The 18,570-nt window shown below is 36.7% G+C and overlaps 1 protein-coding gene across 1 annotated transcript in view; it reads right to left on the bottom strand.

Annotated features, from left to right (window-relative positions):
- Positions 1–7,915: 7,915 nt before the first annotated feature.
- LOC150077493 (uncharacterized) overlaps positions 7,916–18,570 on the bottom strand; it is a 53,472-nt gene continuing 42,817 nt past the window's right edge. The window contains exon 2 of the mRNA XM_090386982.1: positions 7,916–8,668. Within this exon, the coding sequence (XP_090243108.1) occupies positions 8,412–8,668 (257 nt within the window). The 3' untranslated portion in view covers positions 7,916–8,411. The remainder of the gene's footprint in view (positions 8,669–18,570) is intronic.

Below are 18,570 nucleotides of genomic sequence, written 5' to 3'. Positions count from 1 at the left end.
TTCAGTTCCTACTCTTGCCTTGAAATCTCCCATTAGAAATATCTCTTTGTTCTTAGGGATTTTTTCTATTAGTTCTCTCAGATCCTCCCAAAATTCATCCTTCAAGGTATCGGCGGTGTCATTAGTCGGAGCATATATTCCCAAAATACATATTTCTCTCCCATACATTTTCAGTTCCAATGAGATCATTCTTTCATTAATAAACTGCCAGTTTTTGATGTTGTGTCTCAATTTCTTTTTAACAGCAATAGAAATTCCTGTTATTGCTCTTTCACTCTTATCGACTCCACTCCAAAAATGGTAGTATTCTCCCATTATTTCCTCTCCACATCCCTTTTTCTTTGTCTCTGATAACACGATGATGTCTAATTTGAATTTTTGCAGGTCATCCGGAAGAAAGTTTCTTTTAGTTGAAAGGCCTTGAATATTCCAGCTTCCCAAAATCATAGTCCTTTTCCGTTTGCCGAGTCGTTTCTGAAAACAAACAAATAAGCTCCTAAAACTCAATAACAGCCAACCAGTCAACCATGCACTTGATACCATTACTTGTTACAGGGTATGAAAATCCCACAAGGCTTTTAGTCTTAATAATAATAATAATAATCAGTACTTTTGTATGAAAGGCATGTATAATAATAATAATAATTACTAATTTTTGTTTGTGTACTAATGAAGTGTATTACATTGTACACTCACTGGCCAAAAATTAGACATATTTTGCAATTGGCATTAACAGCTAATTACACATACTATATGCAAATGTAAGTTGTCACATTCTATGATCACAAGTCTTTGGTATCAGATAAATACTGTGCACTGTCCTGGGAATTCTTAGTCGATTTGGTCATGGGAATAACTGGTGATCTTTCAGATTTTCAGAAAGGTGTTATTGTTCAAAGACGTTTAGCAGGAGCTGCAATTGAGTAAAACAAAAGAAATCACCGGTGTGTTGAAAGAAGCCTCTCAGAAGTACGTAATGAATGGATGACGAAAGAAGAATGAAGCTCTAAAAGGAAGAAATGCAGCAGAAAGTCAGTACTCCGAGAAGGAAAGCGTACGAATTTAAAGCTAATCGTGTTTTAGAACAGAAAGTCCAGTGTGCAGCAAATGACTGAAAAATTCAATTTAGGCAAAGAAAGACCCATTTTCAACCAAACCATGCGGTGGAAGTTGGAGAATCTAGGATTTGGTAGCCATGGGCCTCTACGAAAGTCACTCTTTTCTGTTAAAAAAAATCGAAAGATTCGATTGGGTTGTGGAAAAAGATCACATGATCTTTTTCTACTACCATGTGTGGCACAAATATCATAAAGCCAGAATCTCATAAATCTCACAAATCTTATATGTCCAGACTGTCCTGTGTCCATGCTTAGGTGGTTGGATGCGGTATCATGGTATGGAGTATGTTCTTTTGGTACGGACCCTCGTGAGTAGTACAGTTTGTAGAATCGCTGGCCTATTCACACTGGGTGAAAAGACCTCCCGTCGATGACGTGGGGAATTTTTATGGCACTTTTTTCATAAAGTTCCTGAGTTAGTCGGTCTCAGGCGAAGGAGCATGGTTTTCCTCCCGGAAACTCGGGTTTTTTGTCCGTCAAGCAGAAAATTGACCACAGAACACACGCAATTTTTTTTACAGACAGTGTATACGGAGCAATATGGCCTTAGTTGTCAATGCTCCTAAAATTCTGTTACAGCAACAACTTTTAGTATGGACTGACTACGCTCATACCGGTAGAAGGTTTTTTTTTTTTTTTTTTTGATTTGGTAGTTGTTGGCGCATCGGCTTCTGTGGCCATATTGCACCTCCCAAGGTTTTTGCAGTACTTTGATCCAAGCCCGAGGCGGGAATCGAACCCGCGACCTTTGGGTTGCCGGGCAGGTACTTTACCCACTCGGCTAGCCCGGTCGGCCAATCCGGTAGAAGGTGTATTACCTCCAATGAAACTAAAAAATCCAAATTAAAACATAATTAGCACATTTCGGTTGAAGGGCCTCCGTAGTAGAGTGCATCTCTGATGCACTTTTGCTTGTTTTAATTATATTTCAATTCAAATTTTTTGCTTTAATCATTTTTTGGTTCCTCACTTGTTTTAAATTTAAATTTCATAATGTTTTCAAAATAATAATAGGAAGTTTATAAGGTAAGTTTAGACCTATAGAGTTTTGAATGTTGCCGTTTATTAGTAATATTTCTAAACTTGTGGAATTTTCCAAAAGTCAGATAGTTGTACAGTATATGAATACAAAAACCGAGGATATTGAGATAATGAAAGATATTACCCATCTTGATTGGCCTCCAAATTCGCCTGACCTAAATCCAATTGAACCCCTGTGGGATGTTTTGAAACGAAAGGTGAGGTATTTGAACACGCAACCGCCATCTATTCTGACAATGTTTAAAGCCTTGCGGGCAGCATGGCTCCAGATCCCTATGGACTTCTTCAGACATCTAATTGAGTCAATGCCTAGGCGAATAACGGCTGTTATCGGTGCGAACGGCGACCCATCACGATGTTAGATTGGTGGTCACAATTCAGTGATTACAGAGGGTAAACTCACAGCCTCAATTTATTTATAATCTATCTCAGAAGAGCCCAGTGTTGCCTTTCAATACAGCAACTCGCCTTGAGAACGCGGAACTGCAACGTTGACAGAGGTGGTCCCAAGTAGGTGTCAAAAGGGCTGTAGTCCCCTTTATGATCAAAATAAAGCAATTTTTTTTTTCCTGCTACAAAATGATTAAAGCTTAATGATTCCTAAGAACATTGCTTTAGTCCTCCCTCCTCTACAAGATCCTGGGACTGCCCCTAAATATATGATGCCGCTTTATGCAAACTTTGTTTGCTTATATAATTTAGCTATGTTTTAAAAGCCCTAAATTTTTATGGATTTAAAATGACACATCTGGTAGTATCGCTCATATATTGTGGAAATAATACATTGTATCAGTTCGTCCATTTTTCATGAAGAAACTGGTAAAATAAACAGTAGATTTTTTTTTTAAATTTCATATTACTTTTCATTTTATATCTTTCTTTATGTAAAAGTGATGAATTGATGATACTGTCATTCGCTTTTTGGCTTGGAATAGAATTCAACACTGAGTTCAAAATCGCCCGCGAATTTTTCACTTTTTATTTTTTAAATTTTCTACTCATAAAAGATTACAAGTGATAACATAAATATTTATTTTTTTTAAATATATATTGCATGCTTTTATATTGTTACATTGGACAAAATCAGACAGTGACAGAAACGAGCAGGGCGTATTAATACATTATGCCATTTCCTGTGTGATGAGACCCAGCACCTTTTTCAGTAGTCTCGGCTTAGGTTGAAATGGAGTATAGGTGAAATAAAATAAATTTTCTGTTTATACTTCGGAACGACTACACGATCACAGGAGTTCAGAAGATATGATATTAGGGTCCCCTGTAAATGTTACATCTTCCCATATATTTATTTTGTCTGTAAATTGCATGTGTTCTCTGGTCGATTTGCCTGTTTGCTGGACGGAAAAACCCCAGTTTTTGGGGGGGAAAAACCTTGCTATCTACGCTTGAAACCGACTAACTCAGCCATGGAGTGAAAAAGGCCCACTAAGGTTCCTCGTGTAATCGACGGGATTCGAACCCGGGCCTTTTCCATCCCGTGTGGACGGTGACGATACCACTGTGCTACCGCGCAGACAGTTCATAAGATAGAGAGAGTAAAAGAAACAGCCCCGTATTTAGCAGTCGCGGGTTTGAACCTCATTCACTCAAAGCACATGTAGTTATGTACCCTCGCGCCTGACCATTCGGCTACAGTGGCCTTAGAGCCCTGGCTCATCTATTTAGAAACCCTAAACCGTCGTCGACGTCTTGAACCAAAAACAAACGTATTGTTCCGTTGTCTACGAGTTCGAGTCCTGTCGATGACGTGGGGTATTTTTATGGACCTTTTTCAAAGGTGGCTCAGTTAGTCGGTCTCAGGCTAGGGTAGCATGGTTTTTTTCTCCCGGTAACTCGGATTTTTCGTTCAATAAATAGAAAATCGACCAGAGAATACACGCAATTCACAGACAGTACATACGGAGCAATATGGCCTTAGTTGCCGATGCTCCCCAAATCCTATTACACCAACAGCTCCGTGGTTTCAAGCGATCTTGAGAGGGTCCTGGAGAAACTGCGCCACTACATCTCATCAAATCCGACCATGTCCTGCAGTGTTGATTTCTGACTTATATACTTAAGCAAGCATTTGGGTATTCAAAATCTTGAATAAAGATTTTGAACACACAAATAATAAAACCTAAATATTCGTAAAAATAAAGCTGAATGACAAGCCTTCAAATTTGATCCAATGAAGATATAGTTTGAAATTGATTTGAATTTAGATATGTAGCCTTTTTAGTTTCTAAACGTATTTACATTTTCATCTACTGAATATTCATGTTGTAGCTTTGGACATCAGTTTACCTAAGAAAATTGTGAACTATGGTGATGATATTATCACGTTTCGTGAAAGGGTTTTATCAGTTTTTTTTTTTTTTTTGTAAGGTTTTCATAAGGTTGATAAATTTTTTTTTTATTGGTTTAGTGAAGGTCGTGGTGTGAACTAATGTTAAACATAGGGATTCCAGGAGCTTAATCATAAAACGTGTTTCACAAAAGCAATGGAACATCTATCTTGTGAAGCCTATACCCAAATTCGATTTCCTACTCTTCTTAAGCATTACCAACCAATCTTCAACGCCTCAAGTCTTCTAAAACTCCTTGAGAAGGTACTCCTCCTCATTCTAACTAAGCAACTTCTTCCACATCAGCCTCCCCAAATCCATTACTCCCTTCCTCATAGATCCACTGTGACTAACCCCTTAGCCACCACCAGTTCTATCCTCTGTGTTTGAATCTCAAGCGAAGTTTGCAATCACATATGTTGACCCTGAAGCAGCTTTCGACTCTATAAACCTTCCTGCAATGCTGAAGATACTTTCAGGCCATTATCAGGTCATGGGAGATACTCTACAGTTCCTAACATCACTCATTCAAAATAGAATAATCCGTCTTACTGTCCATGGGTACATATATGAACGATGTCTTCTGGCGTCCTACAGGGTGGTGTCTTATCTGGGCCCTTGTTTACAACGGTTATTTCTCCACTTGTTGAGTCCAGGCATGATACTTTGTGTTATGAAGCTCCTCACACCGATTTCTCCACATAATGATCTTCTTGTGATAACAGTATCAATTAATAATGCACCCATGGAATTTGCAAACTACCTCAACCAGTTCGGATTAAAAATAAACTCAGAAAAGTCTGAATTCATGATATTCTCCTTAAAGAAAACGCCTTCCTATATTCAGCCAACGCTGTGTAATTCTCCTATTTCCATCGTCAATAAGCATACTGATCTTGGGGTTTTCTTTGATCCTAAGCTCTGCTTCAGTTAACTACACGGACAAACTGCTCACTCTGGCAACTCGACTCCGATGGATAGCCAAACATTTACATTTTATTAATGAAGTTACAACTACTAGAAAAAAATATAAAAACCACAATATACCCTCCGCTTTTACATGTTGCAGAGGTATGGACATCCGCTGCCCATAGCACAATTAGGCCACTTTTTCTGCTGAGTTTTGGCTCTTAAAACGGACAACTGAAATGGCCAGTTTGATACATATTCACAGGCTCCCCAATGCCTTACCACAACTGTCAAAATAATCATTGGCAAAATTTCGGCACCATCATTCTGGGATTTGTGCGGTTGGAGAGTCCCTCAGCCTTCTCTCAGAGAGACTCCATTTCTGTGCCCACACCTCAGCCGTTTCCACGTATTCGATCGGTTTCTGCCTTTTCAGTACTCTCATGTGCCCAGATGCTGACTTTAATAAGTTTGTTTGTGACAGGGAATGCAGATACCGCATCCTTGAATTGTACTTCCGTTTCTGATCCTTCTCCTCGAAGCTCATCTTAATGCCGCAAGCCAACAATACCATCTGATATGAAGATGACTTAGTAAAGTTTCAGTACTACAGTGAGTAATAATGAACTAACTAAAAACTATTATTTTTAGGCCACCCGAATAATTAAATTCATCTGCCATGCTGTGTGTCTTATGTCTATTAATTGCGTGTGTTCTATGGTAGATTTGTCTTTTTTACTGGACGAAAATCTTACTGTCTACGCCTGAGACCGATTAACTCAGCCACGGAGCGAAAAAAGCCCATTAAACTTCCTCGCGTCATCGACGGGATTCGAACCCAGGCCTTTTCCACCCGGTGTGGGAGGACGGTGACGATACCACTGTACTACCGCGCAGACTCTGTTCAATGCAAAGAATATTGCCTGTTTTATATTACTCATCATCATCAACAGTCATCGTTCCTCTATTCCAAGGATCGACATATGAAGCCTCGCCACCATGCCCTATCCATGTACTTTTCTCCGTCGTTGATTTCACTCCAGTTTCCTCCTCTCTTTATGACCTCAGTCTTATCATCATGTTTTGCTACCTCATTCTTGGTCTTTTGTCCCTTAATTGTAAATCAAATATTCATCTTGGCAAAAGCCTCTCATTCATCCTCTTGACATGTCCAAAACATTTCAAACGGGACCTTTGAATCCTATTCTGGTGTTTTTCAACCTAAATTCTCTCCCTAATCACATCATTTCCGATTTTGTCGCGTCTTGTCTTTCCAGCTGTGCCCCTCACAAATCTTATTTCTGTCCCCTGCATTCTGCTTTCATCCTTTTTTCCTCATAGTCCAAATTTCAGAAGCATATGCCACAATTGGTACGTAATGGATCTGGTATATAGCCTTCTTACACTTCAGTGGTACGTTCCTGTTCCATATTTCTATAGGCAGATCTCTTGTCTGCCTATAGAAATTCCCACCCGCTTGTATCCTACTTGTTTCTCCGTCTATCACTCCAGTCTTTTTAATGGTGCTTCCTTGATACTTGAAGTTGTTAACCATTTTTAGCTCTTTCCCTACCATCGTCACTCCTCTTTAGAACCATTACTTCAGTTTTCTGACTGAAAACTAGTCCAAATTCATTGGCCATACTAGCCCACATATCAACTTGCCGTTGCACTTGTTTCCGGCTGTCTCCCCATATCCAGAATTCATCTGCGAAGAGCATGAGTTTCATTTGGTCTTGTTCAAGTTATTCCGCCACTCTACATTGCACATCATTCATGACAGCTATAAATAGTAGTGGTGACAGGACGCCTCCTTGCCTCAAACCTGATGTTATTTTGAAACTCTCCATCAACCCCATCACTGTTCTTACTTTGCTCACCGTGTTGGTGTACATATTCTCAATTCTCTCCACAAGATGTTTCTCTATCCCCAAGTTTTTCAAACCCACCCACACTTTCTCTCTCTCTCTCTCTCTCTTCAAAAAGCTTTCTTTATGTCCAAAAACGCCATCCATAATTCTTTATTGTGTTCATAAAATTTTCCCATCAGTTTCCTGATGCAGAAAATTATATATTACTATATATAATTATTTGTTTCCATCTGTATCTTCTCTGTGTATTGTGATGTATATAACTGTATTATACTTTGAGTTTTGAGCTGTATTTCCTTTTATGCGCCCAAATACCTTATGTTTGATTTATCAATGTTCTCTATTTATTATTATATTGTATTATCACTGTTAACCCCTGGCCTGGTAGCCGTGAAGGGCAATATTGCAATGTATCGATATTTATTATTATTGCAATAAAGATTTCTTAAATGAGTCCGAAAAAAAAAAAATAAATAAATGCAGTAGTAGTAATAACTTAAAAAAATATTCTAAGTCTATTATGTTCAAGATACCCTTACTATTGCCAGTAACGTAACAAGCAATGATTAAAGGTATATATATTTATTTGTTTTATTTTATTTCTATTAATTAATTCTATAAACGATGAAAATCATGCTGTATTCATTTTTATTGTTTCTTTTACAGTTTTAAAACAGGTACAAAAACGGATTTCAAAAACTCGCGTACTATGAATAAATAAAGTTCTATTAAATTCAACTATCTCACAACCTTATAATTTCGAATTGTGTGGTTACAAAAATTGTACTCACACAGAAATTGTTCTGCAGTTTGTAATAACCGTTACTTTATATACAGTATTACCAATATTTTGGACACTTTTTTTACAGGAAGATTGTTTACTGATTTGTTTTAGTATGTCTTCTGTAGCTGCCCTTTTTAAAAATCGCCCGATTATTTTGATAATTTTACAGCTAGATATCAGGAATCGTCCAATACAAGATTGTACTATACAATTAGAATATTATTATTTACGTTTTTTCTTGCTTTTTTTGACATTTGAATGTACACTGCAGTACACGATCCGTTATTCTAACCGACTGTTATGAACAGTACGTATTTTCCTAAGTTCAGTCATTTACACTGAATCACAGAACCTGCGTCTTTAAAACTCCGTTTTTTTTCGCGTCTGAATTTGCAGGGAAAATAAAATCATCTTCGGCCACATCCGTTGAATCGCTATGGTGATCACTAAACATTTCCAGAGTCCAAATGGCCCGTCGACGGTTTTCCAAAATCTCATCCAAAGTCAGACGTCTGTCAACAGTTGCAAGACTTCCCATGAATTCGGTGGAATCAAAGCGATCACATGAGCCAGAACGACATCTGTTGGAAAGATCCAAACCTATAAATGAAAAATAATAATTCGAAATTTATAATACCCAAAATTTTCATATTTATTTTGAAAAGCATGCTATCAAAATAATGGAAATTACTGAAATATTGAAATTCAGAAACTGAAAGAACGTTCTTTTGCTAAATTTCTCGTACTACCTTGGTATGGCACTTCTATTTGCTTGGTATAAGCGTTATGAGAGTCAGCTAGACACTTCTCAAAAGAAATAAATGAGTTCCTTTTTTTCATACGGGAGTCATGCTGTTTTGAAGGTCATTGCCAGTTCCTCATAGGGTGTGTTAGGTAGGGTTGCTGAGATTAGTGCGATGCAATTCAGGAGATGATGCGTGTCAGCAAATTGCATGTATTCTAAAGATCAGTTAAGGCAGTAAATTACCACTTTCAAACATAGTTGTGGACTACCGATAATTGCATTTTATAAGGATATAATTACCAGAAACTCTGCTCTGTAATTGTAGGGAAATTGAAAAATAAAAAAATAATAAAAAAAAGGTAACCACCATACAAATTCTATATCACCTGTATACAAAGTTTCTCACACATGAGAAATGTTATTTACCAGACAATCTGTAGAAAAGAGAGAAAAAATTGGAGATATATTCAAAGTCCGTAAAAACATTCAGATGTCCATAAAAATGTAGCACTTAAATATGGTGTTTAGATATATTCTTTAAACGACGGTTTAAAGAAATATTCGTGAAGGGAAACACTTTACTGCCTAAGGGGAAATATTTTTTATTAGATATCCGTACTTTTAATCCCATCTGGAGGGGTTTCAACAGTGGGTAGCCAACAACAGCTACATAACATGTAACTGTAAGGCATGTGCAGTAACAAAATATTAAAGTACAATCAGGGCCTATCTCAGGCCTAGGCAAACTCGACATGTGCCTAGGGCCCGTTCTAATATTTATTTTTATATACAAATAAATATTTATTACTAATATATATTTTTTTTATTTATGTGATCATTTTATTTATGATCGTGGAAATCATATTTCAAAATTTCTGGTTCAGTTTCACTGAGGTAATATCATTTAAATTATCTCGAAGTCGCTTTTAAATAAATATTATGATAAAAATCTGAATTTATCATAATCGGCGTGCTACGCCATGCCTTTCATGACAAAAGAAAGGATGTTTATAGGTTATCTGGGGTTCTGTTTAACAATTTCCCTATCATCAATCCAAATCTTCAGATCTTGGTATTCAGCGTGACAGAATAAGAATGAAAACATTAAGTCGTTTAGTTGTACTGTATATTTTAGGCAGATTTTTCCCTTTCTAGAGAATTAGCAGGAAATGGGAGAGCTATAGACTATTGGGCAACATAAGCATTCAACTACACCTGGAGACAACAAATGTGGCATAAAATGATGAAAGTACATGCGTGGAAAGAGGTGTCCTAAATACCGTTTGGTTGATTTTGTTCTTTGTGTGCATTCGTATATCGAGATTAGTATAACCAGCACGTCTGCTGTGAGAGCACAGATGATAATTAATGCAGTGATTAGCATCAGTGCTAATAAAAATAGATCGCCTAATTAATTCTTTTTTCTATTCTGCCACAGAGCTGCTATCAATGATTTTTAACCTCTTGATATCTGTCATCAGCATAAAATCAGAAGCATAAATAGGTCGGCAGATGATTTCTTAACATTCGGTACAAGTTCGTTTGCTAAGCCGATCAACCAATTAAATTAGTTTATTTTATCAAAAATCATAATTCGAACTAAAAGTTGGAATTTAAATATCGCATCAGGAAAGCACTATCGGGCAGCATAAAATGCAGTGTATTTAGGATACCTACTCGAGTACTATATAATTCATGGAATGTAATGTATGTACGAGTAAAATCATAATTATATATTACTGTATTCATAACAAACCGTCGTAAAAAGAGTTCATTGTATTTTTAAAGAACAACTCAAAGTTTTCATATAGAAATTAATAGGTTTTCATGTGGGTTCTATTTGTGGTGAGCAGAATGTAGAAACGATATTTAATTTCTCGGGAAGCGTTGTCCAACATCTGTTGTGTCACAGAAGCAGGTTATTATGTGCAAGGAGTTATTTGCGCTCTGAACTCGTTTATACTTCGGTATCGACCATATAAGTCGGAAGAGTTTAGAACTAATCATTTTTACAAGAATGCAATCATTAACCGTATTTAGCAGTCATGTGGCTCAAACCACGGTCAACTCAAATGTTTCCGCTAATGCATTTTTGCTAGACTACTCGAATAAGTGTAATACACTTTCTCTTTAATATAACTTCAGGAGAAAAAATATTCAGGGGTTATATCTTGGGAGCGAGAGGTCAAGAAATGGGTACTCCTCGTCCAATCGATCAGTCTGGAAGTATGTTATCCTACAGTTTTCTTGAAACTGTTTCAATTACCGGATTGTCTTCAGGTGCTTTCTCTTCATGTTCCAACTGATAACGTCTTTGCACTTGAGCACTCTAATGAAATATTAAAACTCCCAGTCACGCACACACAACACATCACACAAATTGCAGAAAACACCATTTTCAGATTGCGCGTTTTCAGCCATTCGTATATTACAGGGAGATCACTTTTCGAGGGTGTGGAAGCCGAGGCGCTTTGAGTGGAACGTAGTTCAAGCCCGTGAAGCTGCCAAATACGGTTAATGAATGGGTTCATTGTCAAAATAATTAATGTAAACGCTTCTGACATAGTGGTCGTACTGGAAGATAAACAAGACAATTTTTTTTCTACAGAGTCCCATAAAACGAAGTCTAATGGCGACAATCTTGCCATCATGGTAGCCATATTCCTTTTTAAATCATTCCATCTCCGAACAAAAGGATATAAACACACGTGAAGTAATAGTATTTGCCATAAGAAATTGCAAATTATGTGCTTCCCTCCTCACATAGTTTACCTTTGACTTTATTCAAACTGTCAGCTTCAACTACCCGCGAAGGTAACTTGTTCCAGCAATCAACGACTCCCCGGCTAAAGAAAACTTCCTACAGTCTACTCTAACCCTCATCCCCTGAAGTTTAATTTATAGTCCCTGGAATTCTTTATAACAGTGAAAATTCCAAATTCATTCATATTACTGACTCCTCTCAGTAAGTGTGATGTGTTGCGTTGTCCTACTGAAACAATTTCATTCACGTTAATTCAGCTTCACGCTGTTGACAAATGGCGACACTATGACAGAATAAATTTCATTAAATTTATTTCATGTCCTAGTACTCTTTTATTCGAAAGTTATTTCCAGTTTCATGGGTTCTGATTTAAAACGACCGTCCTGCATTATATGTTTTCAACACTACAACACGCTACAAAACAAATTGTATTACGTGGGCCCTATTAACTGTTATAGGGCTCACGAACTAACTGCTCCACGAAAAATGCATGAGAATGAAATGCTTTGAATATTTCTGTAGTTAATTTATACTGTACATACTATACTGTATATAACAATATAAATTAACTACAGAAATATTGAAAGCATTTCATTCTCATGCAATTTTCGTGGAGCAGTTAGTACGTGGGCCCTATTAACTCGGCCATCAGTTGAGATTTTCCCAGTTAAATTTTGTCGCCAATCCAATTCTTGGGTTTTACACATAATAATTAGAGTAGCACGCGTCCCGAAAAGATTAGGCACCGCTGGTGGTACATCGTGATAATCTGACACAGTACTGTACTAGTTTTTGTACATCCAACCAGTTGGTCGTAGGAAATGAAGTCATAGAAGCTGCCTGTTATTATAGGTGTTTTCGGTAGAGGTCGCTCCTCTCCCAATGTACAAAATGACTATCTATGTTTGAAAGTATACATTTATTTATTTATTTAATATTCACTGATTTTTCATAGAATCTAGAATTAGAAAGAGTGGGGTGGGAGGAGTAACTGTTTCTTATTTATATTCAGGCATTTAAAAATCGTGATCATAAAACTGATTAATTTCATGTTTTAATGTTTATGAACAGCTGAAAAAAAAAAAAGAATTTGGGAAAAACCAAGTTTAAAGAAAAAAAAAACAAAAACCAGACGTTATTCACAAGCTCAAACTAATCCTTCAAAGGTATAAGTGTTAGGAAAACTAACTGCAGACAGTACTGAAACGGAAACAAAAGAACAACATAGGGCTGGTTTGAGTGCTATCCTTTACTTTCTTCACTTGACAAGCAATTTTACGCAGGTGTTGGTGTTCACTCCACCCTAGCCAACCGGAAAAGCACGTTTTCCCTCAGCAAGTTTGTGTGAACAGACTTACAACATTTACTTCTTCTTCACTGTCCTAGTTTGGTACCACCTTGAAACTTGAATGTCTCAGCATTATTTATATACCTTTTGATCGTAGGAACATGGCTGGGTGGAGGTATTTATTTTAAAATTCCCAAGAGGATCCAGACAGAAGTTCTTAGGTTGTTCGGTAGATGGCGCTACAAAGACAAAAATTGTACCTCAGGCTAATAAACACGGTAAGTACTGGACTGTATATACAGTATATATATATATATTGACATTGAAGAAGATGACAGCAGATCTTCAAACATTTTGCATGTTGAAATAAGATACAAATTGGCACTAAAATCTCCATGAAAACTAAACTTGATATTTAAAGTCAAACTCTCATTTTAAAATTTTGAGCAACTATCTAAAACCACGCAAGTTTTGATGGAACTTTCAATTTATAACGATGCAACACGTATTATAATTATGTTGCAGTGTTCCTTTTCTAAAAGATAAATAAATGAATACATTTTCTGTTTATATAACCTGGGACAGCAGCAGCATAGGGCCAGAGGAGTTCACAAGGTGGAGAGAACACTACAACATAATTATAATACGTGCATCATACAATAACGTGACTGCTAAATACGATATTTTGCAGTCACGCGACTTGAACCACGGCCAACTCAAACACGTGTAGAAATCTATTCTTGCATTTGATCACCCGGTGGCCTTATAATGGAAGGCAACATACTAATTTCAACAATAAAAACGTATGAAGTATGAATGTAGATTAGATGATATTATCTTTACTAAGCTACAAAATCGAATCTGGGCCTCTATCGCGCATGCGACTGCTTTTGAAGATAAAAGATTCTGCACCAATGATAAAGGCACTTTTCGATACAATATACTTGTGAGAAAATGAGACGCTTTGAGTTTCCTGTTGTTTTCTTCCCTACTTTAGAAATTATTTGCACTTTCTTTAGTTTCAGGATAAACAGAGTTTGTAAATTAGAGGAATCTCATTAAAAAGAAAAAAGTTCTGTTTACACTCCGACGCTACCACGTTTGGTCAGAGGAGTCTATAACTAACCATTTCGAGAGGAATTATTGGCCCTCGTGGATAGCACAGTTGGTAGAATCGCCGTCCTCCCAACACCGGGTGGAAAAGACCTAAGTTACAGTCCCGTTGATGACGGGAGGGATTTTTTTGGGCCTTTTCACAATGTGGGTGAGTTAGTCAGTCTCAGGCGAGAATTTTTTATCCCCGGAAACTCTGGTTTTTCATCCAGCAAACAGAAAATCGACCACATAACACACGCATTTTACAGACAGTATACACGGATGCTCTTAAAACCTAACAATAGCAGGAATTACTGCACTTTATTTGACCACTCGGCTAAATCAGTCTTATAAAAACACTTTAAAGATTTTGGAAAGCAGTTATCTGATCCTATCTTCCTCATCAGACACCGAAGGAAACAAAGAATATGGATTTCAGAGAGTGAAATTAAATATCTGACCCATCATACGGATTTTATTACGCTGTGGGAGCACATGCTCATCATGATTTGTGCGAGATAACTGGTATTTTGCATCATATCCCTAGGGAAAACGGCTACTTCATCCATAGTACTTGAAGTTCTTAGACTACTTTTTGTTTCTACTCGAAAACATTTGAGAGGTTCAAGTCGATAAAAACTTTCACTCTAGGATAGCCAAAGAAATTTTGGCTATCCTAGAGTTAAATCCGAGTTAGTTGGTCTGTGGAGATGGATGCGTGGTTCTAAATTCTGTAAGCTAACTCCAAAAAGAGAGAACACCAACCACAGAAATATTTAATTTAAGTAGGACCTTCCTACCTTTACCTGCCTCGGCTCTTAATATTTCATCCCTCACTCTCTGATTTATTTATTATTTAATGGACGTATTTCATTTAAGAAGAATATAGACTTTTGAGACGTACACTGCAGTTATGCAAGATGTTACGAGGTTTGGCATGTTTATTTGGTAAAAGAAGGCATGCTAATTGTTAAAAGCATAATTGTGGACAGGTAATATGTTACCAAGCAGATATCAGCACTGTCCTGGTAACAGTAACGAAATAACCCATTTCTCGAATCTTGTGTCTCAAATTATCGATGTCCACACTAAACACAGATCTGTTCTTTGACAGATGTTATTAACAGTGTTTAATAAGCAAATACAGGAAGTTTGCTCTGCTATTAACCTATATGCAACTTGTTTCTTTATGTTATTTTACAAGGTATGGCTAAAATGAAACGAGAATCGTTGCTTACCAACGCTTTACTATTGCGCATGTCAACACCATTCATATCTTCCTGCAGCTTGTTTTTTTTTCACGTATAGATCAGTTTTTGTTTCTTTGCAATTGGTTAAGTTTTGATTGACCTGTGCCTCTTTAAGTGAATCAGTGTTTTAATCTTTCGGCGAAAAAATAAGTGATCGTAATTTAGAGCGTAGAATTTTTATTGAATTTTTGGATTCAGTGATAACAGGGGATGAATCCTGGGTATTTCAATATGATCCACAAACCAAGCGTTAAAGCATGCAGTGGCAAATTCCCTCTTCTCCCCGTTTAAAGAAAGCAAGAATGCCTCGATCGAAGATCAAGTCCCTGCCTGTCGTTTTCTTTGATTGTCGTGGTGTTGTGCATCATGAATTTGTCCTGCCAAATCAGACTGTTAATCACACACTCTACATTGAGATTTTAGGAAGACTTCGTAAAAAAATCGAAAGACACGGCGCAGTTTATGGACGGACAAATGGTTTTTGCATCATGACAATGCGCCTTATCATTCCTCAGTCACAGTGAGAGTTTTTAACAAAAAAACAAGATCACAGCATCAGAGCACCCACCTTATTCTGCGACGTGCAATTTTTTTCTGTTCCAAAAAATTAAAATCCATCTCAAAGGAAAACGATTTGAGGACTTATCAGCCATTCAGAAGAACACAATACATCAATTAAAGATGGTATCTTCCGAGGACTTCCGCTGTTGTTTTAGATCCTGGAAATCGCGAATGGAGCGCTACATAGGCGCGGCTAGAGAGTACTTTGAAGGGGAAAAACATCGAAATTGATGTATTTAAAATAATAAATGATTTAAAAATATATTTCTCGTTTTTATTTAGCCGCACCTTGGACAATAAGAAAAAAATGTTTGCAAGAACAAATTTTAAGCAAGTTTCTTTGAATCTCAAAATGACCAAAAGAAACAAAGTTGCTGTTTTTAGCTCGTGCAGTTCACAGTTCATGAAAATTTACTCTTCCGGCAACCGTAGATTCCTTAGGTTTAAAGTCCACTAAGCGATCGCCTGGGGTGGAAAGACCAGATGTGATTCACAGAAGAACTGTACCTAAATATGGTTACAACTTCAAAGTACTTTTCAATTAAAGAAGAACTATTTTCGACCACTCACACATGGTCGAAAATAGCCTTCTGTTCTCCCATGGAATTCTATTTAAATGGCACATTACCGTTGTATTGTAGACGCCTGTTTAATGTTTTACTTTAAGGAATTTTAAGAAAGTATTGTTTCTGTCTCCTAGTGATTCTAAATACATTTTGTAGACTGTATTCCCTGCAAAAATCAGAAGTAAGAGGAAAAGAATCTTAGAGGACATCTAAAAATCTTAGTAGGGCATCTTGATTTTCGAATGTAAAACAGAAGGAAATAAAGGCGGCCAGAAGTTGAGATCAAAGGCTTTAGCAAGGGACCAGAAAACCCTCCTACCATTTGGAAAACAGGCAAGTGTCCTATTCTTGGAATTTTCAAAATAGAATTTAAATTTATTAATAATTTAGTTACAGTTATTATTGGAAGCATTACAGTGGATTTTGGTGCGAGCCAAATGCCATATTCCCCTCCCCCACCCAGTTGAAGATGTTTTTAGAAATTTCTCCAGTCTATGACAAAACTGCAATCTAAACTTTTCCAGTTGAGCGACAGATGGCAAAACCACTATGTAGTAACGGAAAATATTTGATTACTGTTTTTTAGCCGAACCTTAAAAAACAAAAAGACAATTGGAATGCTGAAGACGAACGTGTATAATTTGAAACCGAATTTCAAATTATACACGTTAATTTGAAAGGATATTTTATGGCATTTATTAGAAAATATATGCTTGTAATAAAAATGTAAATTGAGATTATTACGCAAATCTCAACGTATAATGTTGTTTCCCCTGGAAGAAACAATGAAATGTGCTAAAGATAGCAATAAGGACTTGTTGAAAAGGGATAGGGGAGTAGGGTGGCAGTAGCTAACAGGCAGATGGATGTTATTCGTGCCAAAGGTAGAAACTTGTGCAGCTACAGGGTAGTTAACAAGGGTGTAAAGGTAACAAAAACACTCAGTGAAAAGTGGGTTCACAACGAGGAAGAAACAGAAAACCTTAATATCAAAAGAATGGCGAATTCGGAAATTAGGACAGAAAAACACGAAGAAGATTTAAAAGGTAAGATTTCAGTTGTTAGTAATGAAATAATAAATGCCAATAGTCAAGACAACTTAAATTTTTAACGACTGGAACTAAATGATGTTACATGAGTAGCGGTTCCTGGAAGTAATGGTATTTTGTTTCTAGATTGAAACCTAGTGCTACAGGGTGATTAAAGTCACACAACCCATAATACATTTCAGCTTTATTCCAATTATTATAAATTAAATTATAAGAGGTTACAAAAAATGTTGAAAGTGTCGTCTTTTCTTTCTAGCACAGTGGCTTGGGTCCCGTCTAGAAGGGAGGAACTTTATCGGTTTTTTATCTCACATCATGACTGAATTAGTCACTCTGGGGAAGAGATCTGGAAATTCGAGATTTTCATCCAACGAAGAGGCATTCTGTATTTTATAGTAGCAACGACAATAGAATGAATGATTTAGATACAATACACCTACGCCTCGTGTCCTCGGTTACTTTTGTGCAAAGTCAGAACGTCAACTTTTTTTCTTGACACTCAAACTTGAACGTTTGAAGAGTTATTTTTGATCCTACATCGATACTGGCTTTTAATTCTTCCAATGCGTCAGAGTTGCTAATATATACTACTCCATCTAAGGAGCCCCGAAATAAAAATTGCATATTTTAACGGAAAGATATGCTATGATTTTATTTACAAAGACATGGTTACATGACGATATTTACAGAATTAAGTTCAGTAAGGTTACACTGGAATGAGGAAAGGCAGAACTTTGGACTGTACAATAGAACCTCACAAACCTGGACCTGATCGATGCTAGATCTTGGAGTTGTATTGTTCAGATTTCAGATGGTCATATTATAATTTATAAAAAAAATCGCAAGAAGAATTGCATTTTTATACTGCGTAGAACTGTAAAATTGTAGCCGATTATTATTATTTTTTTTTTAGAGAGAGAGAGAGAGAGAGAGAGAGAGAGAGAGAAGTAACTTATAATATATGGAATAGTGCAGTAAATATATTATACAAATACAGTCAAAATAAAATTGTTTTCTTTTCGAAAATGTAATATTTGTTATGTTTTGGAAGTGTAGAAGAGAAAAGTTTCACAAAATCGCTCCACCGAAGTCCTAACATTGACTCTTTGGCAAAACAACAGTTTCCGCAATGTGTTTTGCAAAGACACTGCCATCTGGGCTACTTAATTTTATTTTAGGTGGTA

Source organism: Mastigoproctus giganteus, chromosome 12 (assembly GCF_048544385.1).
Source record: "Mastigoproctus giganteus isolate SK-2022 chromosome 12, ASM4854438v1, whole genome shotgun sequence".
NCBI lineage: Eukaryota > Metazoa > Arthropoda > Arachnida > Uropygi > Thelyphonidae > Mastigoproctus > Mastigoproctus giganteus.
The sequence above is the reverse complement of the archived record's forward strand: the minus strand, read 5'-3'. Positions and strand labels throughout refer to the sequence as shown.